The 24,161-nt window shown below is 59.3% G+C and overlaps 2 protein-coding genes across 3 annotated transcripts in view; one reads left to right on the top strand and one right to left on the bottom strand.

Annotated features, from left to right (window-relative positions):
• Nucleotides 1–10,098, top strand: part of TSPAN32 (tetraspanin 32) — a 43,249-nt gene extending 33,151 nt beyond the window's left edge. The window contains exons 6-11 of the mRNA XM_040255223.1: nt 1,513–1,665; nt 7,124–7,225; nt 7,671–7,757; nt 9,132–9,215; nt 9,374–9,444; nt 9,851–10,098. Coding sequence (XP_040111157.1) covers nt 1,513–1,665; nt 7,124–7,225; nt 7,671–7,757; nt 9,132–9,215; nt 9,374–9,444; nt 9,851–10,040 — 687 coding nt within the window. The 3' untranslated portion in view covers nt 10,041–10,098. The remainder of the gene's footprint in view (nt 1–1,512; nt 1,666–7,123; nt 7,226–7,670; nt 7,758–9,131; nt 9,216–9,373; nt 9,445–9,850) is intronic.
• Nucleotides 10,099–12,009: 1,911 nt separating this feature from the next.
• On the bottom strand, nt 12,010–24,011 carry LOC120874167. Of its 2 annotated transcripts, none has more exons than XM_040255319.1 (3): nt 23,785–24,011; nt 16,270–16,386; nt 12,010–13,724 (listed from the first exon to the last, which is right to left on the bottom strand). In XM_040255319.1, the coding sequence occupies exon 3, from the start codon at nt 13,254–13,256 to the stop codon at nt 12,348–12,350; it is 909 nt and encodes a 302-aa protein (XP_040111253.1). In that variant the 5' UTR covers nt 13,257–13,724; nt 16,270–16,386; nt 23,785–24,011; the 3' UTR covers nt 12,010–12,347. The 2 variants fall into 2 exon arrangements, 1 of the variants encoding a protein (XP_040111253.1); XR_005723601.1 differs by lacking the exon at nt 12,010–13,724 and adding an exon at nt 16,119–16,154.
• Between the last annotated feature and the right edge of the window lie 150 nt (nt 24,012–24,161).

The raw sequence follows: 24,161 nt of genomic DNA, 5'->3' as shown, positions 1-24,161 counted from the left end.
TAAGAGGGAGGAGGGGGAGGAAGAGGGGGGGGGGGGGGGGGAGGGGGGGGGAGGAGAGAGGGAAGGGAGGAGGGGGAGAGGGAGGAGGGAGAAGAGGGAAGGGAGGAGCGGGAGGGGAGAGGGAAGGAGGGAAGAGAGGGAGGAGGATCGGGAGGAGGGAGGGGAGGAAGAGGCATCCCAGAGCCATCTGGAGACTGAAGCCTGGTGGACCCCTGGGCAAGCAGGAGGAAATGGGTGGAAGCTGGTGGGCCTCCCGCCCCTGAGCAGAGCTGGAGGTCCCCGTCCCTGCATGGAGCCTGGGAGCCGGTGGGCTGGACCCCCCATCTCCTGGATGCAGCCCCCCCACCAAGTGTGGAGCAGAACAGTCTTCTTTGTCCCCGTCCAGCCCGGGCACTGTCTGTGTGCCTGTCTGCACCTGGGGGTCCCTCCATGCTGGCCATGGACCCCATGCTGGCTGTGGACTCTCTGGTGTCACCTCAGCAAGGCCCTGGGTTGGGAGAGCCTGGCCACACTGGCCCCAGGCGGCAGACAGTCCCGCTCCCGGGAAGGAGCGATACCGGACTCCAGACCCCTGGGCCAGGTGGTCAGCAGGCGGACTGACCATCCAGAGCTCCCGGAGGAGGCTCAGCCTGAGGCCTGAATGGGAGCATCCCCAGCACAAAGTGACCAGCCAGACTACAGTAGGGGACGTCCCCGGGGCAGCCTGGGGTGAGCCTCTGAGATGACCCACAAAAGAGCTTTGCGGACGTGTGTGTATTTTCGGGGGAGGGGACAAATATTCGTCAGCTTCAGAACCCCCGTGAGGGAAGGTCCACCAGAGCCCGAGGCCCGGGCATGGGCAGGAGGTGGACAGGCCTGCTGGGTCCTGGGGAGCACACCGGTGGGAAGAGGAGCACCTCTGCTGGGAGTCACCCCATCTCAGGGTGGCCAGTGGGCCGTGCTCTTGGCTAGAACCCCAGCTCCTGAACCTCTGGGAGGCCTGTTTCAGAAAACCAAGCAAAACCAGCTGTCCCTTCTGGAAAAGGCCCTTCCTATTCCAAGCGATTCCCTGATAGCTCAGTTGGTAAAGAATCCGCCTGCAATGCAGGAGATCCGGGGTTTGATCCCCGGGTCAGGAAGATCCCCTGGAGGAGGGCATGGCAACCCACTCCAGTATTCCTGCCTGGAGAATCCCACGGACAGAGGAGCCTGGTGGGCTCCAGTCCATGGGGTCACAGTCGGACACGACTGCGTGACTAACCACAGCGCTTCCAAGTGCAGCCAACGTCCCCGAGCCAGGCCAGACCACTTGAAAGGGGGCACTTGTTTTGAATCTGAATCTCAGGCTCAGGGAAGGTCCACCCGGCCCTTGGGTTGGTGCCTTTCCCGGCCGCAGGCGCAGAGGGCAGGTTTCTTCCTCATCCCGGGGCCTGACCGCCCCCTCCCTAGGGCCCTGGGAAGCCAAAGCCGGCCATGGGGTCCTCCTGAGAAGGGCCTAGCGAGGCCTGGGAGCCAGCATGCCTGCCGCCCCAGGTCTGCCCGCAGCAGGGGGAGCCGCCAGGCCACGGCGGGGCCTGGACTCAGGGTGCCTCCTCCCCTGCCCCCTCACAGGCCTTCCTGAGCTTCGCGCTGGTGTTCTGCGCCCTGGTGCAGGCAGCCTTCTGGAGGGCCCACAGCCCCACTCAGGTGAGCACGGCCCCGTCACGTGGGGGAGGGCCCCGGCTCCCTCTCCTGCGGCCACCGGGGGAGGCAGGCGGGTATGGGGACCATGCTGGGGACACTCTCTGCCTGCGGGCTGGCCCTCTGCTGGGCTGAGAGCAGCAGCTCCCGGGGCAGGACCCCCAGGGCCCAGAAGATGGCACCTGGGGGACTGAGGGAGGGGAGCCTCCCAGGCCTGCAGGGTTGACTGGGGGGGTCGGCTCCAGAAAACACAGCTTCAAGGGCTGCACCTCTGACCGGGGCCGGGCCTGGCCGGGAGAGAGGCCTATTCGCAGCAGGGGCTGCGGGACAGGCGATGGTGGGTGTGGGTCCTTTTTGGGGGGGGCTCCGTTCTCCTCTCCTTCCTCCGTCCACCCACACCTACGTCTCTGGGTGCTGCTGGTTCTGAGGGACCTCGGGGCGGCTCGAGGCTGGCAGGGAGGGAGGCCCCAGTTCTGAGATAATGCAGTCACGTGGGATGCTGGCCCCCGGACAACAGGGCTTGAAGCCTGCGGGCCCGGGTCTAGGGTGGGTGCTACCCCAGGGAGGAGGGCAGGACCACAGCTCAGGAGGGGCCACTCCCAAGTGACAGGGGGCGGGGGCAGCCCGGCCTTCCAGAAATTCTGCCTGACTCCAGGCCCTGAGTCAGAGCTGAAAGCCTGCCTGGGAAACGGGACTGGTCAAGTCCATGAGCAGAGCTGAGTCCTCCCAGACCAGGTCAGAACTTCTGTGGCCAGACAGAGGAAATGGGTGCCCAAGAGGTCCAGAGAGATGGGGGACGCAGCCCCAGATGGGCTTCTGTTTGCAGAGGCTGAGGACTGGCGGGGCCAGAAGGGTCCACAGTTGACTGAGGAGGGGGCGCCGCGGGTTCATGTGGCCGATCCCAGCCAGGGCAGAGCGAGGCTGGCCAGCACCAGTGCTGCCAGTGGCCCCAGCAGGCTCAGCTTCGCTCCCCAGCTGAGCTGTGAGTCTGAAGGGCAGCCCCTGGGTGCCTCTCCCAAAGGGGCTTCTCACTCCCTCGCTGCTCCCTGGCTGAGCGGCCAGCACCTGCAGAGGCCTCCCCACAGCCCCCAGGAGCAGACACAAGCCAGGCAGGAGAACCCAGGCCCAGGCTTCGCCTGTGGGAGCGCAGCCCAGGCCAGACCCCAAAGCAGTCCCTGGGGAGCCCAGCCCCACAGGCCCTGTCCAGACAGACTTTCTGAGACCCCGAGCGTGCCTTTCCCCTCTCTTTGGGCTTCAGATTCCCTGCACTCCATAAGGACCAGCCCGGGGAGACCATGACCAGTCCTGCTGGAGGACACTGCTGGGGCACTGGTTTAGTCTCTAAGTCATGTCCGACTCTTGCGACCGTAGCCCGCCAGCCTTCTCTGGCCACGGGATTTTCCAGGCCAGAACACTGGAGTGGGTTGCCGTTTCCTTCTCCAGGTGGGGGGTCTCCCTGGCCCAGGGATTGAGCCCAGGCCTCCCGCATCGCAGACAGAGTCTTTATCGACTGAGCCACTAGGGAGCCCTGGAGGGTCCTGGGTTTCCAGGCAAATCCCTGTGCAGGCGGGTGACCAGCGGCGTATGCTTGACCGTGTATCGGGGATCCCAGTGGCCCCGGCTCCTGGTTGCAGGGCACCCCAAGACGTTCATGCAACATGCAGAGGACGGCTGGGTCAGGAGACCAAACTCGTGCTGCGTGGTTTCAGGCGTGTGGCTACCGACTCTAAAGCCCAGAGGGCTTCCCTGGCGACTCAGTGAGTAGAGTCTGCCTGCAGTGCGGGAGAACCGCGTTCGAGCCCTGGCTTCCAGGATTCTTGCCTGGAGAATTCCATGGACAGTGGGGCCTGGTGGGCTGCAGTCCATGGGGTCACAAGAGTCGGACACGACTGAGCGCCTCACACTTCCACCCTTTTTCTTTACCCGCTCTGGCCCTGCCCTGCCTTACCTGCAGTGCGGGCCTAGTTCCCCCGTCCCCCTGCCACCGCTGAACTCCTCGGAGTTGAGGGGGCATCCCCAGACCTTGCAGGGCGGTGCCATCCTCTTGGTCTGCAGATGGAGGGGCTCAGGCCCATGGGGGTGGGGAGGGGGCCAGGTCACCCTGGCAGAGCCGGAGCAAGAGGAGGCCACCGTCGGGACTCTTAGCCCTGAGTCAAAGCCTCTTTTCCCGTAGCTGCCCAAAGATGACCCCAAACTGTTCACCACCACCCTGGCATCACCTGGGGTCACTCACCCCTGATCAGAGGGGAAAAGGGCATTCCCTCTGGTTCTTGGGGAGCTCGGAGCCCAGAAAGGCAGCCTCGGCTCTCAGAGACCAAGGAGCGCTGAGCCAGGCTGCTGGCCCACCCCCCAGGAGCTGCTGGGCCAGGCGAGGTCAGGGTCACCACGCGGGCGGTCCCTGCCAAGATGGCTGCCAGGGTGCCCGGCCGGGTAGCTCCGCCAGGGCAGCTGCAGCCCCTCTCCTGACTCTGACGCTGTGTGTTTACAGCTCCAAGCCCAGGGCTGGCGGTTCTGCAGGGGCAGGGCCCACAGGCCGAAACCCTTCTGGGGCTCCCGCTCTGGGAAGGGGAAGGGGTGGAAGCAGACGGGACCCAGCTGGGCTTCCTCCCTGCATGGCCCCCGCCACCCCCGACAGAAATCATTCTGGTCTGTGCTGTGCTGCAGCTGGCTTAGGGATCCAGTGTTCAGGGCCCTGGCTGGCCCCAGTGGGGGCTGGGGCTTCCTTCCACACCTGAGTGGGCGCAGGGGGGCCTGGGTGGGGTCAGCCCTGCGTCCCGCACTCTTGGGCAATCGGCCCACCTTCCTGGGTCTCCGTGTCCTTGTCTGTAAAGGAGTATGAAGACCTCCCTGTGTGCGGGAATGAACCAGCACAGGTGAAGGGACCAGCAGAACCCACCTGCTGCCGCCGAGCCCAGGTCTGACCTCCGTCACCCGCATTCACGAGGGCGTGGGCCCCAGGTGGCAGGGGCTGAGGAGCCGCCTGTCCTGTGCCCCTGACCCCGGGCACCTGGGGGGCCTTGGCATCGAGGCCAACCCTGGCCAGCAGATCCCTCTTTCCATGGGGGTCCTCCTAGAGGCAGGAACAGAGACCCTCAAAGGGCCGCGCTGTTTGCTCTAAGGGGTCTGTTCACCCCCGTTTCTCCCCTGGCACCCCCTGAGATATCCTGAAAGACGGGGTCCAGATGGTCCATCCTGCAGGCCCTGACCACCCCCCGCTCCCCCTCCCAGCCTCAGGCCCTGGTAGGTGCCCTGAAGCTTGGCGGGCGTTCAGCAGGACTAGGTGGTCGTGCTGTGAATACAGAGCTTGAGGGCGCCTGAGAGCCGCTCTGCCCAGTCCCCAGACAGGAATGCGGGTGATGAATTGCCAGGCCCCGCTTAATAATTCAGGCACGGATTGACTGCGGCACTGCCCGAGCTGGTGAAAGGCTGCCCGTCCCCCAGCTCCCGGGCTGGGCCCCGCCCCTCGAGGCCACTCCCCACCCCCATGGTCCCGTGGCTGCCAGAGGCAGCCCTGGGCCACGGGGGGGGGGGGGGGGGGGGGGGGGGGCGGTTCTGAGCACCACCGCCTGCGGCTCCTACTGCCCCGGCCCCCCAGGCGTCCCCCACCAGGCAGGTTAGCAGACTATGGGAGGGGTGGCCAGTGGCAAGGTTGGGAGGGGTCCTCGTGGGGAGCTGGCCCAGCAGGGACACCCCAGGCCCTTGCTTTGCATTCAGCAGCCTAGAAACCCTGTCCTGAGGGGCATCCCCGGAGCCCTGGGAGATGGGGCTTAACGATTAGGGCGCCCTGCAGGGAGCACCCAAATCTCAGGGCCCAAGGGCCTCTGAGACCTCCCAGCACCCCTGGACTTCTCTCCTAGAGACACATAGGACCCCTGAGGCCAGGCATGGGAGCACCACCCACCCAGGCACCAGGCCTCAGGAGAGTCAGACTGGCCCCCACGTCCAGGCCAGGTGTCTCGGGCAGGGGTGTGGCTTTGTCGGATCCACCTCTTCACCCGAAGGAGGAGCTCGTGGCCCCCGCTTCTGGGGTCGGGAAGGGGTGGGGAGGTAGGAGGGGGAAGAACCCACAGCTCAGCCCCAGTGGGCGTGCCCTCCAGCCAGTGTTCCTGGTAGCAGCACCTTGCCTCAGAGGGACCAGGGTCTCCCTGGGGCCTAGTGGGGGGTGGGAGGGGCTGGGCCTCGTCACGGCCTCCTGCACCCCTGACCCCAGGCTGGCTCTGCTCCCCCCACAGGCCCCCCCAAGACCTCCTCCCACGGAGACTAGGACAGCCCAGCCGGTCTCCACCCCCAGGAGAGGGCCCCTCGCCAGGCCTCCTGCAGGGGTGGCCGGCCTGGCGCCTGGCCCCCTGCCCAGGACGCTGCCCACCTCCCCCTCGGGTAGGGAACAAAGTGGCTGGAGCATCTGGGAGGCTCGGAGATCTGGGTCTCACCGAGAGGGCGATGAGCTCTGAGCGCAATGCTGGGGGTGCAGATCCACCTGTCTCTGCAGGGCCTTTGGGCAGCACTGGGCAAGACCACCCCCCCGCCCACCTGCCCCCAAGTCCTCCAGGCCGGGAGTGGGGAAGCCGCTTCCTTTCTGGAGGGCGGGGTGAGTGGCCAGAGCAGGGTACCCCCGAGCACCCACCCACCTATCCCAGCGGACGCACGACTCGGGGGCAGGAAGGGAAGGGAAGCAGGGCTCAGGGTCTCTGAGGCGGGGAAGCAGGGCAGGGGAGCTCAGAGGCCTTGCCCATGCCAGACCAGCGACCCCAGCACAATCACCAGACTCCCTGGATGACGCACCAGACTCCCTCCAGACTGCCTCTGGAGAAGTAACTTGGCAAGGAGAGGGCACTTCAGAAGGCACAGGAAGGGACGTTTAGCTGGGCAGACGGAAGGGGGCCTGGGAAGTGGGCACAGAGCGGCGGCAGAGCCAGCCAGGCCCTCGTAGCTGCTCTTCTCCGTCGGCCCCAAGGGGCCTTGTCCGCCCTGGTGCCCATGGCCAGGCCTGGGCTCTTAGGCCTTGCCTGGATCCCAGCTGCCTGGGCTTTCCGGAATGTACCGGATGGTTCTGGGGGAAGACCCGGAGCATCCCTGTGAGCTGAACTCTGGCACGAGGCGGGCCCTGGCCGTCTCCCGCAGGCCGCTCTCCCTCTCCACCGTCCATATTCAGATCAACAGAAGCAGGTGGACACTTAGGCCAGGCCCTCCTCCCACCGTAAGACAACAGCTGGTTTACCCTGCAGGACCCCCAGGAGCGAGAGTGGCATCAACAATCATTCTTGGGGAGAGGTCCTCACAGCTGGAGCATGGGAACTGCTCTGACCAGCATCCGGGGCATGCAGGCCCTGCTCCTGGGGGGCCCAGTCCCAAGGGAGCAAGAGGAGGAGGCCGGTTGAGCACCGCACAGCACCTGAGGGTCATCGGGGGGTCCGTCAGGAATGTGAGCTTCACCAGCATGGCCTTCCCGGTGCCCTCTGCACAGGTGGAGGACGCAGTGCTGGACGCCTACGACCGGGCCTACGAGCGGGCACTGAGAAGCGTGTCCGGAAGTGGGCGGCAGGAGCTGGTGGCCATCCAGGACACGGTGAGCGTGTGGAGGAGGCCCCCTCCGGCGCAGCTCTGGGCGGCCTGCCATCCAGAAAAGGGCCACAAGGGAGCAGCCCCCCAGAGCCGGCTGGCCGGCTGCAGAGCTGAGGGCCCCGGGTCACGGACGCCATGGAGGGGCAAGGCGCAGGGCAGGGCGCACCTGTCTTCCTCCGCCCTGGGAGGCCCGGCTTCTGAGTCCGCAGGGCCAGAGCAGAGTGCGAGAGCCCGCGTCCACACGTGAACTTCCAGCTGGAGGTGGCACAGCCAGTCTCGGTGCCCGCAGGGCAGGCTGCTGGGAGCTGGGCGCCCCCTACAGAGCCAGCAGCCTGGCCCCGAGCCCCCGTCCTGGCCGGGGGCAGGGCGGGGAGAGGACATCGTGCCTCAGTTTCCCCTCTGCCCCTGGGGTTCTCAGAGCAAACCGCCTCCCTCTTCCGCCCCTGCAGTTCTGGTGCTGTGGCAAGAGCTCACCCCTCGGGCTCCTAGAGGGCTCAGAAGCCGACCTGTGTCAGGGGGAGGAGGCTGCCAGACAGGTGAGGGGAGGGGCCCACCACCATCCCTGGGGGCTCAGCCCCAGAGCAGGGCCACACCCACCCACCGGGCCCCCCCAGACCCTGCCAGGGAGGCGGCTGGCCTGGGCTGGGTTCACTTGACCGGGCTGGGCCCGGGTGCTCACTCCTTCGCACAGCTCCCAGCTTGGGGGACTGAGACCTTCCCTTCAGAACCCTCTAGAAGGGCAGGGGAAGGTAGGAGACCCAGGGGCTGAGCTGTGCCGAGCGCCCGCAGAGCACGGTGGGCAGCTCTGCCTGTGGGGTCCCTGAAGCCGGAAGGACGTTTCCTGGAAGGTCAGCCTGGGCCTGAATCTGGCCACAAGGGTATCAGAGGCAGGGAGCCTCTTCTTCCCGATGACAGTGGCCTCCCCTCCCCCCCAACCCCTGGCTCCCTTCCCCCACCGGTCAGGAACAAACTCACCCCATCTCTGGCAAGAGGCTCCTGGCCACCCTCCAAGAAACAGACAGGAGGATGCAAATGGCTGGAGGCCCAGCCCGGACGGAGCCAACACAGCGCCCTGGGACCTGGTGCTGTGTGGGGGGGTTGGGTGGCGAGGGCAGAGGAGGGATGGGGGGAGGCCCCAGGTCCTCGCCTGCAATGTGGGGGTGAAGGCCAGCTTCTTGCACCTTCTGAGATGGCAGGTGACATGGGAGACAGCGTAGGCCTTGTGGGGAGGGACCCCTGGGGGAGGGGGCAGGAGGGCGGACCCCCAGTCGCCTTCCAAGAGGAAGTGCAGCCATGGGGGCGGGGATGAGAGCTTGTCAAAGGGATTCAGGGGCAGATGGATAGACAGACACCAAGCCGGCCTCCTCTCCCCTCAACCTCGGGCTTCAGAACCCAACCCTGCCTGCCCCCAAAGGCCAAGTCCTTCCCCGGAGCCGAGCGCCGCCTCTGAGTGGTTCAGAGCAGGGGCGGGCCCCTCCCTCTTCCCTGGAGACAAGGTGCCTCGGTGGACACCATGCCCTGGGGAGGCCGGGGAGGTTCCGGATGCAGCAAGAATGCCCCTCCCTGTTAGCCAGTGCCCTTTCCTCACCCTCAGTGGGGTACCTGGGACCCGGAGTAACGGGGACTCGGCCTGCCCTGGAGGGGCAGACACACGGCCCAACACGGCGCTCAGGGGCCACTCAGAGGCAGGCCCCGCTGGACCTCTGGAGCCCGTCGTCCCCACAGAGGAAGGCTCCGTCCTACGAGTCTTTGCCTGTTCTCAGCACCTGTCCGGAGCTCGGGGCGGTTGTCCTGGGACGGCGGCACCCCTAGCCTGGGTCCCAGTGGCCGCTGCGGCCCCACGCCCCTGCAGAGGCGCTGAGCCCTAGCCGGCAGAGGCGGGCCGGGCCCACACACTGCCCTCTGCCCAGGACTGCCTGCGTGGGATCCAGAGCTTCCTGAGGGTGCAGGGGAACGTCGTCTCCACGCTGATCGGTCTGGGCCTCGCCTTCACGGTAGCTCTCACCGCCCGCCGCGGCCCCAACCCCCAGGGTCCTGGCGACCCGCAGGGCTCACCCGTGACGGGGCCTCCCCGACTCCCCTCCCCCGGGGGTGGCGGTGAGCCCCCAGAGCTGCTGGGACACGTGCTCTGCCCCGCCCCCCCGCCCCCCAGGTGTACGCCATGCTGCTTAGTTCCTTCATCTGGTTCAGCATCCGCTCGGGCAGATACGCCGTGAGCCAACGGTAGGCCCGCCTACCATCCGCCCCCACCGCCCCCTCCCCAGAAGGGTCCTACGGGCCTGCAGGGGCGGGCAGGCTTGGGGCGGGGCGGCGAGAGCACCACCCCTTCCCGTTCCCGCCTCTGCCCAGCTGTGGGGCCCCTGGATCGAGGACCCAGGCCGATACCCCATACCCTAGAGGAGGCGCTTGGGGGGCAGCGAGCACTGCGCCAGGCAGGCTCCGCCCCCTCCCCGCCCCCGCAGACACAGGTCTAACAGCGGCATCTCTGGGGCCCCAGGACAGCCCCCTGCCTCCAGCCACGCTGCGGGCTCCTCCACCATTAACCCGGCCCCTCTGCTCTGGCCACCTGCACGCCCTCTGGGCCCAGATCCCTGCCCCTCTGCGTCCTCACAGTCCCTCTGCCCCTCAGGGCCCGCAGCCGCCCTCCCCAGGAGCCCAGAGTCTACAGACGCATACAGGAAGGCTCCCCGTCTCAGCGCCCGTCCAAAGCGGACGCTTTCGGGGGCCGTCTGAGTCCAAGCAGACGCCCGGGTCAGCTTCTGCTCTTCCGGGACCCTACCCACGGAAGCGGAGATGCCACGGTCTCAACTCGCATGTGACCTTCGTGGGAGGGGAAGAGCTGTTTCCCTCCACGTGGTGGGGGGTGGGGGGAGAGGAGGCTTGACCAGACCAGCACCTCCACTGAAGCAGACGGGGGTTGGGGGAGCAGGGGTCAGCCGCAGACTGAGGAGAGGCTGGGGGCTGAGAGGGCGGGCAGAGGGAATAGAGGGTGGGCTTGGCAGGGCTCCCTGGCCCCCCACCCCCAGGCTCTGGGGAGATGGGAGGACCCACTGCAGGCTCGGGCAGACGGGACAGTTCAGTTCTGCACAGCGTCAGGACCGAGGCCGCTCCCCTGTCGGCTGTCCGCGGGCTGCTCGGCTCTGGAGACCACGTCCCCTCCTCATTCGGCCCCCATGCTCACGTCCCCGGCAGGAGGGCTCCTGCTCCCCTCTGACCCTCCAAGGAGGACTGTCTGCAGGCCCAGGTGGTTGAGTGAGGGCCACCCGGGTGACTTCCCTGTTGTAAGGAGAAGTCACTCGTGTAGGGACGCCATGCGCGCGGTCCCAGGGGGGCGTCTGAGAAATCCTGCCTGTGGCCACCCCTGTGCCCACCACCCGACCACCTGCCGACTGGCATCCTCGGCTCAAGCCCCAGAGCCCTGGGCGGGACACCAGACTGGCCCAGCCCAGCTCGGGGGGGGGCCCTTCGTAGCTGCCAAAGGAGAAGGAAACGCGGCCCGTTGAGCTTCCACCAAGGGGGTGCAGCCGCGCCCCACCGAAACCGTCAGGGTCTGCTTCCTCCCCAGTAAGGAGCAGCGTCTGTGAGGTGCAGCCGAACCCGGACAAAGTGACCAACGCCCGCTGCCTGCAGTCACACACACTCCGCAGTACACCTCCCAGAACAAGACGGCTCCCCCGGGACAGAAGAGCTTCCCCGCCGGAAGCTCGTGGGGCAGTTCCGCGGTTCTGGGTTTGGTAACCGTCCAAGGCCTGTGGGGAGGTGTGTTGCTCTCCCGGTTCTGCTCTTCTCATCTTACAAAATAAACTTTAAGGAAGGCACCAGCAGTGGTGGGAAGACGGAATGGGCCGGTATCAGAGACCTCCCTGGCAGTCGGGTGGTGTAGGGGCCGCGCAGCGCGGCGAAAACCAAAGAGGAAAGGAAGGGGTGTGTCCTGGTCAGAGTTCGTAGAATCTAGAATAGGATATGAGAGCACAGGAGAAGGGTCTGCGCCGGAAGCTGCGCCCGCCGATACTCCCTTCGCGGTCAGGCTCGCCGCTCCCCTCCCACGCCCACCCCCGTCTGGGCCCTGTCACCGACTTCTCCTGCTGCCGAACCCACTAGGGAACGAAGGCCTCTGCCCAGTGGAGACCTCTGCCATGGACCCTCATCACCCCCTCATCCCGCCCTCACTCAGGAGCAGGACCCCATTTCCCCTTGATCCTATCACCGTGGACCCCTTTGGGGCCCCTTAATTCACTGGCAGAGGAGCCCCTGGTGGGCCAGGTGGAAACTCTCCCCCTTCCAACTCAACGTCACCATTGTTTTGTTCAAAGCATCCCTTTGCTGGGACTGAAAACCAGGTGAGCAGGGACCAACAGGGCGAGAGGCAGAATGTTTGTGAGCAGCCCATTCATTCTAATCATGGGAAGCAGGCCCTCCCCGCCCGCGGCCTCCACCCCGTGCATCCTGATTTGGGGGAGATGGTGGCATTGACCAGCATGTCCAGAGGACACAAGGCAACTGTCACCCCGCTGCCCCAGCCGTGGTCCTAAACGATGCCAAGGCTAGGCCGCCGTCCCTTGAGGAGCCGGGTGCGGGGTGGCTCTCGGGGAGCCCAGGGCTCCTCCGCTTGCCTTGCTCCTCTTTCTGTGAAGTCAGGTCCTTGCCCAGAAACAGGGATCCGGGAGGAGCTAGCCCAGCAGCACGGTGTTAAGTTGGTGAATAAGGGAAGTACGGGCGCAGGCACCGGGCAATCCAAATGCAGGGCGCGGGCCGGCGTCCTGAACACGGGAGGGCCGTGTTCAGCAGTGTGTCGGCATGACCCACCAGAGGGGACGTGACTTCTGGGAGGCTGCGGGGGTAGTGTTTCCTGGGGAGGTTGGTACTGAACTGTGGACGCAGGAAAGGAGGCAGCCTCCCCCATGGTAGGAGGCACCAGCCGGTCCCCCGAGGCCTGAACGGAACACACAGGGGAAAGGAGAACGCCCCTCCTCCGGCCTGGGGCAGCTCCTGGCACCTCCTCCTGCCCTGAGACTGCGGTTTACAATGTCAGCTGGGGCTCAGGCCTCCAGACTCAGGCTGGATGACGTCACCAAAGTGGCCTTCCTGGGCCGCAAGTATGCCCACGGCAGGTCATTCCCAGACCCTTAACCACGCGAGCTATTTCCTGGTAGTACATATTTTATAGCGAGGTAGGTAGGTAAATAGCTGGATGATAGGTGGAGGGGTATATAGATGGAGAGATGGAAGGGTGGATGAATGAAGGACAGATGGATGGCTACAGAGACAGATATCCCACTGGTGGGCTTCCCAGATGGCCCCAGTGGTAAAAAAAAAAAAAAAAAAAACACCCGCCAAGGCACGAGACGCAAGAGATGGGAGTTCCACCCCTGGGTGGGAAGATCCCCTGGAGGAGGACAAGGCGGCCCACTCCAGCATTCTTGCCTGGAGAATCCCATCGACCGAGGAGCCTGGTGGGCTACAGTCCAGGGGGTCACAAAGAGTCGGACACGACTGAGTGAGTGAGCACGCACACACGCATCCCACTGGTGCGGTTTCTCTGGAAATTCCTGGCCCACAAGGGGTCTCACGTCAGTGAACCTGCTACCAGGGGGCAGGCCGGTCTCCCAGAGGCCCGGCATTGTGGTGCAGAGCTGGACGCTCGACTGCGACAAGCTGGGCATCCGGCTGTAGGGGTGTCCGCTGGGCCCGCAGGTGGCTCCTCTTCCTGCCCTCTGCTTTTTCACGGGGCCGGCAGGCAGCATGGGGCAGGATAGGGAAGGAGACACTGCCTGCCTGCCACGGGCTCCAAGGACCTTACAAGAGTCCAGACCCCCAACCTCACTGGGCAATGGGGAGCTGCTGGCCAGCCCAACTACATGACCCACTGCACGAATGACACCCCCTTCAAGACAGGCAGCTCGGGTCACCCTGCCGCCCCATGTGCAGGGGTCCACCTCTTCCCTGGCCCAGAGGGGAGCCGATCGAGAAGTCCCAAAGGGAGGTGAGGTCCTGGCAAAGGGCACGGCTGTGTGCCTGGCTCTGACCTTCTGCATCTCAGCTTCCCCAGCAGCCGCTGGGGCCCTGGGGTCCCTGGGTCACAAGGACCAAGTCCTGTGACCCCGGGGGCACCTCCACCAACTCTGCACACCACTCAAAGTCAGCACCCCGACGTGCCGCCTGGATGCAGGTGAAAGCAAAGCAGACGCCCAAACAAGGCCTCCGCCTCCTGTGCACAGGGGACCAGGGCGCGGGGGCACAGATCTCTGTCCCCTGGACCCAGTGAGGACCTGTTTTCACAGGGTTTACTCGTGCTCTGCCATGCGGTTTTCACCCAAGTGGCCTACCTCCTCCAGTTCTCATCAGCAGGGGTCTGGGGGGCAGGGGTGGACTCACGGTCAGTGGCCCGTGGACCAAGCTGACGAAAGCCAGTGTCTGAGTGGTCCTGACTCGGGGCACACTGCTGTCCCTGCGGGTGGGGGTGCAGGGGTCCGGCCTCTGGCTTTCTGCATCTTAGGGCAGACCTAGAAACGCAAAAACAAAGCCAGGTACTCGCAGGCGGGCAGCCACACACCGGGGCGGGGGGTGGGCGCGTGCGTAGGTTTGCGCCGACTAAGAACACGTGGAGCAGGACTTGCCTGGTGGTCCAGTGGTTAAGCTTTTGCCTTCCAACACAGAGCACGTGGGTTCAGTCCCTAGCTGGGGAGCCAAGATCCCTTATGCTTTGGGCCACAAAACCCAAACATAAAAAAAAAACATAAAACAGAAGCTATAGCGTAAGAAAATTTCAATAAAGACTTAAACAACACCTGAAGCTGGGGCTGCCCTTACACCACCACCTGATTTTAAGGTTCACTCCCACCCGGCACCCCCCATGGGGCACAGCTCACAGGTTGGCGACCCGACCCAGGGTCCCGTCCAGAGGCGGGGTGCCGAATCGCTGCACGTGCAGAAGCCACCCTCCCGGACACGGCCCGTCGATCCTCCCACTGCTCGCTCCGATTGCAGTGCTCGCAGCAGCGCACGTGTGTTCTTGCCCAAAACCTGAACCTCTCTGTGCATCAGGAGATGTTGATTTCTTGTTCCCGCTTGCGTGATTACTGACCATTTCTGTTTCCTATTCTGCCAAATGTCTGTTTATGTCTTTTGCCCATTTTTAAAAACCAGATCCTATGTCTCTTTCTTCTAAGGCGTGGGGAAGTTTGTATTACTGGGTAGAAGTCATTTGTTACTTATGTGGATTGTAAATATTGTCTCATATTTGTGACCTTTCACTTTCCTTATAGTGACTTCTGTGAACAAAGGTTCTTTGTTTTTTAGCTTTTGATGAAAACTTTAATACAGAAAAGAAGTAGAAAGAGTAATATAATGAATACACATATATTCACGGGAAAGTCTAATTTTATGTGTCAGCTCGGCCAGGTCCTGGTGTCCAGCTATTTGGTCAGAAGTTGCTGTGAAGGTATTTTTCGATGAAATTACCATTTTTGTGTGTTTGCACTGAGTCTTCCTTGCTGCGCGTGGCTCTTCTCTAGCTGCGGCGAGCGGGGCTCCTCGCTAGTTGCGGGTGCAGGCTTCTCAATGCGGCAGCTTCTCCTGTGACAGATCCTGTGCTCCAGAGTGAGGGCTCAGTAGCGGTGTGCTCCCAGGCTCAGTTACCCCAGGGCGTGTGAGATCCTCTTGGGTCAGGGATCAAGCCCATGTCCCCTGCATTGGCGGGTGGATTCTTAACCGCTGGACCACCAGGGAAGTCTGACTGAACATTTCAATCAGAAGATTTGGAATAAAACAGATCCTCTTCATCGAGTGGGTGGACCTTGCCCAGTGATTCAAAGGCCTTCAGACCAAAGACTGAGTTTTCCCAGAAGAAGGATTTCAACCTCAAGAGCGAGACACAGGGAGCCAGCCTGGGTTCCTGCCTGCCGACCTGCTCCCGGAGCTCAGATGTGCCCCTCTCCCGAATAAATACCTCGTTCTTCATTCTCTCCCTTTATATATAGACACATATACACATACACACACCTGTGTTTACTTTAAGATATGTGTGTACGTAAGATTCTTAAAGTCGATTCCATAGGTCATGACACAGAAATTGAATAGACAAGTAGTTCAGCATTCATCTCCGAAAAAGGAAGCTATTTCCCAGCAGACACACAACCCGCTGCCATGCGGCTACGTTAGCAACAGTCCCCTGACAGCACAGAGAACACGCTCTGCGTTCCATTTCCACCACGCTTCCATTTTAGCTCTTATTGCTGGCTTGTTCACGCCTAGCGTCTGTCGAGCCCCCTGCCCGGGGTGTGTTTTCTCAGTCTTTTCTGATTCAAAGCAGTTTCCTCCCACCCTCAGCACTTCTCCCTGAGCCATGAACCCATTTCGGGAGCCCGGGTCAGTGGCCCGAAGGCCCCAGGTTCTGGAGGTGACGTCCTCCTGATGCCGGTGTAAGTGTGCCTCTCTCCCCCGTTTTTCTTGTAACTGGAAGTGATCGCTGAAGGCTTGGTGAGATGACAAGTCACCCGCCTTGGAGGGAGGTGAGGCGTGGGGTCCTTGCTGCCCCTGCTTGGGAAGCACAGGCCTGCTTGTCACACAGGGGACAGCAGCTATTTCCACTGTAAAGTCATATCTCTCCTTTGCCACAAGCAAGCAGTCCATGGTTGTCCTGGCGATAACCATTCCCCAGCAGGCACCCTCCTCCTGGTTGCAGCGTCTGTTGAATTAATTATGACACTAGGTGTGGTCACATGGCAAGCGGCTGTTGTGATAGTGAAAGTGTTACTCACTCAGTCGTGTTTGGCTCTTTTCAACTCTATGGACTGTAGCCTACCAGGCTCCTCTGTCCACAGGATGCTCCAGGCAAGAATGCTGGAGTGGGTAGCCATTCCCTTCTCCACGGGATCTTCCTGACCCAGGGATTGAACCCGGGTCTCCTGCATTACAGGCAGATTCTTTACCATCTGTTGTGATAGGCAGCATATAAATTAGTCTCATCAAGCCCTGCCTCCTACTGGTCACACCCCCATGCAACCCCCTTTGTCTAGAGCTTGTGGGCTGATCTAGTGTGCGACTTACCTCCAACAACTGAATGAGGGAACAGTGTTGAGATGTCTTCTGAGGCTAGACCCAGCTTCCATTCTCTTACCATCTTTGCTTACTCTGCTGGGAGTGGTGACGGTATGGAGGGCTGTCCTGTAAGGGAAGAATTGATGCTTTTGAACTGTGGTGTTGGAGAAGACTCTTGAGAGTCCCTTGGACTGCAAGGAGATCCAACCAGTCCATCCTAAAGGAAATCAACCCTGAATCTTCATTGGAAGGACTGAGGCTGAAGCTGAAGCTCCAATCCTTTGGCCACCTGATGTGAAGAGCTGACTCACTGGAAAAGACTCTGATGCTGGGGAAGACTGAAGGCAGGAGGAGAAGGGGACAACAGAGGATGAGATGGCTGGATGGCTTCACTGACTTAATGGACATGGATTTGAGTTAACTCCATGTTGCAGTCCATGGGGTCACAAAGAGTCAGACATGACTTAGCAACTGAACAACAGCTATAAGAAAGATTTAAAATGTTTTCTTCATTTTTTGTTTTTTTTTTCTAAAATGTATTATTTGTGTGAAAAGTATTATAAACCTATTAAAGTACAGGACTACATAGCCGATGATGTTAGTTGGATACCCAGGCTGACCTTTTTAGACTTACAAGCGTGCTCTCAGAACAGAGCGTGTTTGCATGCGGGGGACTTGCTGCACCACATTTGGGGCCAAGTTGCCTCATGCAACCACAGACAGCTAACAGGCTGAATTTCTACTCCTTCTGTGTCCCTTAGATGACCCTTCTCTAGAAAGACACTTTCCTTCAGCTGAAACTACTCATGAACTAGGAAGACTCTCAATTTGACTTCTTCTCGAGTCAGTTCGGTGCATCCATAATTTTCTATCGATGTTTTTGTTTCATTGAGGTTTTCAAATTTCACAGCCTACAACTTTTTTTCCGACACTCTATTTTGAAATAAATATGGCTTTACAGGAAGTTGCAAAGAAATATATGGGGAGATCCTGGGCGCGCGCTTCTCCCCTCCTCTAGAGAGCCTGATGGCAGAAACTGCTGTCTCAGCTGACTCCCCCACCTCCCCGCCCCGGATCTTACAGTCGCTACTCAAAACGTAACTAACCAACAAGCAAATGGGGAAAGGGACGGCCGGACTCCAGGACCCTCCCCAGGAGGGTGGGATGTTTAGATCTTCATTAAGAAATAGATTAATAAAAGGGACACTGATGGGGGCAAAACAAAGGCCTCAATACAGCAGTCTCAAGGATGTCTCAAGGCCAAAGGGAGGCCTTGCTGGGCTCCGAACGTTAACGGGCCGTGAATGAGTCTGGCCTGTTTCCGCCAGTTTGGAGGAAAGCAAGAAGCAGGAAGGCAGCAGTCACAAAGAGGAAGCAGAGCTAGACTCTCTGGGGACAATGATCAGGCAACTTAATCAGAGTAAAAGTTGACACTTGTTTTAATAGTCAGGACATGGAAGCAACCCAAATGTCCATCTACAGATAAATGGATAAAGGCCTGGTGTATATATATACTACGGAATATTACTCAGCCACAAAAAGGAACAAAATAACGCTATTTGCGGCAACGTGATGGATCTAGAGTGTCGTACTGAGTGAAGTAATTCAGACAGAGGAAAACAGATGCATGAGATTGCTTTTGTGCGGAATCTAAAATATGCAAATGAGCTTAATTACAGAACAGAAATAGAGCCACAGATGTAGAAAACAGAAGTATGGCTTCGAGGGAGGAAGAGGGATAAACTGGGAGATGGGGCTTCACGCCTACACGGTGCTGCACTTGCTGTTCCTCAGTCGCTCGGTTGCGTCTGACTCCTCGTGACCCCACGGACCGCAGCACGCCAGGCCTCCCTGTCCTTCACCATCTCCCGGGGTTTGGTAAAGTTTATGTCCATTGAGTCGGTGATGCTATCTAACCATCTCATCTTCTGTGGCCGCCTTCTCCTCCTGCCCTCAGTCTTTCCCAGAAACAGGGTCTTGCCCAGTGGAGTCAGCTCTTCACACATCAGGTGGCCTAAGGGTTGGCGCTTCAGCATCAGTCCTTCCAGTGAATATTCAGGACCTATTTCCTTCAGGATCGGTCAGCTTGATCTTGCTGTCCAAGGGGCCTTCAAGAGTCTTCTCCAACAACACATTTCATATACAAAATAGATAAATAATAATAGTATAAAATAGATAACTCATAATGAGTATAGCACGGAAACTCTACTCAGTACTCTGTAACGACCTATATGGGAAAAGAGTCTGAAAGAGAGTGGGTGTGTGTATACGTAAAGCTGATTCACTTTGCTGCTCAGCCTCAACTAACGCAACGCCGCAAACCAGCCAGCAGATCAGCTCAGCTCAGCCGCTCAGTCGTGTCCAACTCTGCGACCCCATGGACCGCAGCACGCCAGGCTTCCCATCCATCACCAACTCCCGGAGCTCACTCAAACTCATGTCCATCAAGTCAGTGATGCCATCCAGCCATCTCACCCTCTGTCGCCCCCTTCTCCTCCTGCCCCCAATCCCTCCCAGCATCAGAGTCTTTTCCAATGAGTTGGTTCTTCTCATCAGGGGGCCAAAGGATTGGAGCTTCAGCTTCAGCATCAGTCCTTCCAATGAATATTCAGGACTGACTTCCTTTAGGATGGGCTGGTTGGATCGCCTTGCAGTCTAAGGGACTCTCAAGAGTCTTCTCCAGCACCACAGTTCAAAAGCATCGATTCTTTGGCGCTCAGCTTTCTTTTTCGTGCAACTCTCACATCCATACATGACTGTGGGAAAAACCACAGCTTTGACTAGATGGACCTTTGTTGGCAAAGTAATGTCTCGGCTTTTGAATATGCTGTCTAGGTTGGTCATGGCTTTTCTTCCAAGGAGCAAGCATCTTTTAATTTCATGGCTGCAGTCACCATCTACAGTGATTTGGGAGCCCCCCCAAATAAAGTCAGCCACTGTTTCCCCATTTATTTGCCATGAAGTTATGGGAGCAGATGCCATGATCTTAGTTTTCTGAATGTTGAGTTTTAAGCCAGCTTTTTCACTCTCCTCTTTCACCTTCATCAAGAGGCTCTTTAATTCTTTTTCACTTTCTTCCATAAGGGTGGTGTCATCTGTGTATCTGAGATCATTGATATTTCTCCCAGCAATCTTGATTCTAGCTTGTGTTTCACCCAGCCCAGCGTTTCTCATGATGTACTCTGCATATAAGTTAAATAAGCAGGGTGACAATATATAGCCTGGACATACTCCTTTCCCAATTTGGAACCAGTCTGTTGTTCCATGTCCAGTTCTAACTATTGCTTCTGGACCTGCATACAGGTTTCTCAGGAGGCAGGTCAGTTGGTCTGGTATTCTCATCTCTTTAAGAATTTTCCACAGTTTGTTGTGATCCACACAAAGACTTTGGCATAGTCAATAAAGCAGGAGTAGATGTTTTGCTGGAATTCTCTTGCGTTTTTGATGAGCCAATGGATGTTGGCAATTTGATCTCTGGTTCCCCTGCCTTTTGTAAATCCAGCTTGAACAACTGGAAGTTCTGTTGAAGCTTGAATTGGAGAATTTTGAACATTACTTTGCTAGTGTGTGAGATGAGTGCAATTGTCCAGTAGTTTGAGCATTCTTTGGCATTGCCTTTCTTTGGGATTGGAATGAAAACTGACCTTTTCGAGTCCTGTGTCCACTGTTGAGTTTTCCAAATTTGCTGGCATATTGAGTGCAGCACTTTCACAGCATCATCTTTTAAGGTTTGAAAGAGCTCAACTGGAATTCCATCACCTCCACTAGCTTTGTTCATAGTGATGCTTTCTAAGGCCCACTTGACTTCACATTCCAGGATGTCTGGCTCTAGGTGTGATCACACCATCATGATTACCTGGGTCCTGAAGATCTTTTTTGTATAGTTCTTCTGTGTATTCTTGCCACTTCTTCTTAATATCTTCTGCTTCTGTTAGGTCCATACCATTTCTGTCCTTTATTGAGCCCATCTTTGCATGAAATGTTCCCTTGGTATCTCTAGTTTTCTTGAAGAAATCTCTAGTCTTTCCCATTCTATTGTTTTCCTCTATTTCTTTGCATTGATCACTCAGGAAAGCCTTCTTATCTCTCCTTGCTATTCTTTGGAACCTTGCATTCACATGAGTATATCTTTCCTTTTCTCCTTTGCCTTTAGCTTTTCTTCTTTTCTCAGCTATTTGTAAGGCCTCCTCCGACAACCATTTTGCTTTTTTACATTTCTTTTTCTTGAGGATGGTCTTGATCCCTGCCTCCTGTACAATGTCATGAACCTCTGTCCATAGTTCTTCAGGCATTCTGTCTATCAGATCTAAACGCTTGAATCTATTTGTCACTTCTACTGTAAGGGATTTGATTCAGGTCATACCTGGTGGTCTAGTGGTTTTCCCTACTTTCTTCAATTTAAGTCTGAATTTGGCAATAAGGGGTTCATCATCTGAAGCACAGTCAGCTCCCGGTCTTGTTTTTGCTGTGTATATAAATCAACTATACTCCAAGTATAAAAAAAGAAGGTGAAAGTGGACCAAAGGGCCCCTCAGCTCAGCCCTCTGCTGGGGCCCCAGAGCCTTGTGCGGAGTGGACACCAGGGTCAGGGGTGGAGAGACGGGCCCAGGAGCCCTCAGTGCCAGAGACCTGTGCACAGTGGGACCGACATGGGCTGGAGAAGCCAACAGTCAGGACAGCGGGCTGAGAGCGCGGGGCTGCGGGCCGCGGCGGGCCGATGCAGTGAGGACGTTTGGACGGCTCTTGGTGCAGCGGTCATGCCCCCTTGACCTGGCGGTTTATGGTGTGTACATTATGCCGCAGTAAGGGACGCGTCCCCTGCCCAGGGTTATGGAGCCAAGCCCTGTAGATGGGCCCCAGCGGAGGCCACTGGGAGGAGTGTCAGGGCCGACGGAATTAAGGTTGAAGTTTGGAGAAGCCTCGGGGTGCTTGGACAGGCTTTATGTGATGCCACTGGGCCTCTTCCACCTGATTGTGCTGGGGGCTGGGCTGGACGTGGTGCCCGGCTCGGGGATGTTTCTCCTGCCTGGTCTTGTAAAGCTCGTAACTCCGTCTTTCAAGCCGTGTTCACTGGATACTCTGAATGGGAACCAGTGAGATGACCTGAGCCACCCACCAGGGAGTAGAAGCTGGGGCGCCAGGCGGGCAGGTCCTTGAGCAATGCCCTGCGTGCAACCAAGACAGGGGCTCAGGGCAGCAGCCGTGGGCACCTCCTAGTGATGACCACTAGGACCTCAGACGAAGGGCTTCCCAGGTGGTGCGGTGGTTAAGAATCCACTTTGCAATGCAAGAGACACCAGTTTGATCCTTGGCCCGGGAAGATCCCACAGGCCACAGGGCAACTAAGCCTGCGTGTCCCCACAACTGAGGCTAAGCTCTAGAGCCCGTGAGCCGCAATGAGAGAAGTCACCGCAATGAGAAGCTGGAGCACGGCAACCAGAGAAAGCCTGGCATGCGGCAACAAAGCTCCAGCACAGCCCCTAAATAAAACACATGGATTAAAAAAAAAGATGCTGACACCTGAAATCCCCTCAAAGTCCAGGCTGACATGGGGGGAGGCCTCTAAGGGGACAGAGGTGCCCCAAAGAGCTCCAGCATGACGTCGAGACACTTTCTACCAGGTGGTGAGGTGGTGCAACCTGGGGAACACAAGCCTCCGCCCCCCGCCCCCGCACAGGAAGTCTCTGCTTCCTTGGGACTGACCTCGGCAGGAGCTGCTGGGCCGTGCTGTCCCTGGGACACGGCCCAACTTGCAGCTCTCCCCTGGCTGACCGAGAGCAGCTCGGTGTGCAGAAGGCAGCCACATCCTGTCTGGATGGCCCCGCTCTGGCCGAGCTGTACTCAGCTCAGCCTGGCATCGAGCAGGCTGGCACGTGCTCTCCTTGAGGCACCGGATGGTAGGGAAAGTCCTGACATTTGGGTTTTTACCAACGTGTAGGCACGAGCCAAAGACCTGGCCGTCTGGTCGGGCAGGAGGCCCATGGAAACCTGGCCTGTTACAGGGACGTCGTGAAGGACACAGCCCAGTGGAAATCTCTGTGGGAATCTGGGCTGTGCTCAGGTAGGCAGGTCGATGCCCCTCCGCACAACCCCATCGCAGGCTCAGAAGTGACTGGAATCGGCAAGCAGACCCCCGTGTTCTCACCTGAGGCGTACACCTGGGACCTGGGGTGGGTGGAAGCAGGGGCACCGCAGGGGGATGGGGTCCACAGCCTCAGAGGCACGGTACCCCGGGAGGAGACGAGGGTGGCTGATGGCCATGTGGCCAGTTTTCAGGGCCGGGGGGAGGCTCTGATGGAAGCTGGCAGGCGAGACTGAGGCTGGGAGCCCGTGGTCTGCACGGGGGTCCCAACAGGCACAGACGCTCGGCCCGGATGGTGTCTGGCTGACCCAGACACAGACACTCAGAGCCCCGAGAAACCGGAAGAGGTGGGTTGCACCAATCTGGCCGGCCAACTGCCGTGGCTTCCTAATGAGGAACTCTGTAGGACCCAGAATGTGCAGCCTGGCAGCGCAGGTCTGAGGTACCTGCTGGTAGAGCACAGGAGGGGGCGCGCGTGTGGGGGGCCGCTGGACCGGCACTTCTGTCTCCCGGTGGATGGGGGCAGCAAGGGCGGAGAGGATGCTGGCATCATTGTGCAATTCCCGCCGGGCTGGGGGCAGGGGGCAGGCCCTGTTCTTTCTTCCCCAAATCACTTCAGTTTTTTTCCTACTTGACGCAATACTTAAAAGACCAAGTCTGCAACGACCAGGGCCAGAGGCGGGGGTGGGGGTGGCGGGGTGGGGGGGGGTTCTTATGTGAGAAACTGCAACTGTGTTTTAAGTTTCAATTTAACTTTTTATTGGAGTAGAATTGCTTTACAATCGTCTATTAGTTTCTGCTGTCCAATGAAATGATATACACCGTATATCTCTTCCCTCTTGGACCTCTCTCCCACCCCACCCCGACTGGAATTGATATAAATACCCTTGTTTTAGTCACTAAGTCCTGTCTGACTCTTTTGTGGCCTCATGCACTACAATGTGTACAACAGGTCTGTGTAACACAGGGAGCTGAGCCCAGCACTCTGCGATGACCCACAGGTCGGGGATGGAACTGTGGCTTTAAACCTGAACACCTCCGGGCCTAAAGCGGCCAGTGGAGCCGCGCCGACCCATTTGGCAAACCTGGGCTGACGGCAGACGTGGCTAGCCATGCACCCGCCCAGACAAGAGTGGACTGAGGGGAGGCATTCTCGGGGCTCCTATCCCAGCTGAAATCTAGACCAGCTCATCTGGGAACCAGGGAGAGAAGGAACAGCAGCTGGGGGCAACGGGATGAACCCACAGGTCCTGGGATGTGAGGAAGGAAACCAGTGTTACACCAACGCCCGAGAGAGGCTCAGAGCTGGCGACGCTGGTCCTCGTTGCAGCTTCACCAGAGGCCCGAGAGGTCAGGCCGCGGGGCCAAGGCCAGTCCTGCTTCGGAGCCTGACCAGATCGGCCTGCGGGCCTGAGGGGCCTCGCCCTGGGGGACGTTCCCACCTGACGTGACAATGCGCTGCGCTGATTCTAGCGGGGCGCCCAGACCATTTGAATTTTACCATCGTTTTGCTGTAAGGGATCCAGTCAGTGACCCGAGGGTGGCCTGTGATACAAGAAGAAAACAAATATTTGGCCTTTGTTCTGGCCCTTGACACACAGTCGTTAGAGCCCGTGGTATCTCTTGGGATGTCCCTAGCTGCCCAGTGGCCAGGACTCTGCACTTCCGCTGCAGAGGATGGGGGTTCTGTCCCTGGTCAGGAAACTAAGATCTTGTATCCTGCACAGAGTGCCCAAAACAAAGAATTAAATAAATAAGACCCTTTCATCTGTGAAGTAATGAGCACGCTCTGTAAGCTAAGGGGACGACACGTATCTGG

Source organism: Oryx dammah, unplaced genomic scaffold, assembly GCF_014754425.2.
Source record: "Oryx dammah isolate SB20612 unplaced genomic scaffold, SCBI_Odam_1.1 HiC_scaffold_15, whole genome shotgun sequence".
NCBI lineage: Eukaryota > Metazoa > Chordata > Mammalia > Artiodactyla > Bovidae > Oryx > Oryx dammah.
The sequence above is the reverse complement of the archived record's forward strand: the minus strand, read 5'-3'. Positions and strand labels throughout refer to the sequence as shown.

Coding starts and splice junctions, on each gene's coding strand:
- LOC120874167 (XM_040255319.1), bottom strand. CDS start 13,256: ATGCAGAAGGTCAGAGCCAGGCACACAGCCGTGCCCTTTGCCAGGACC.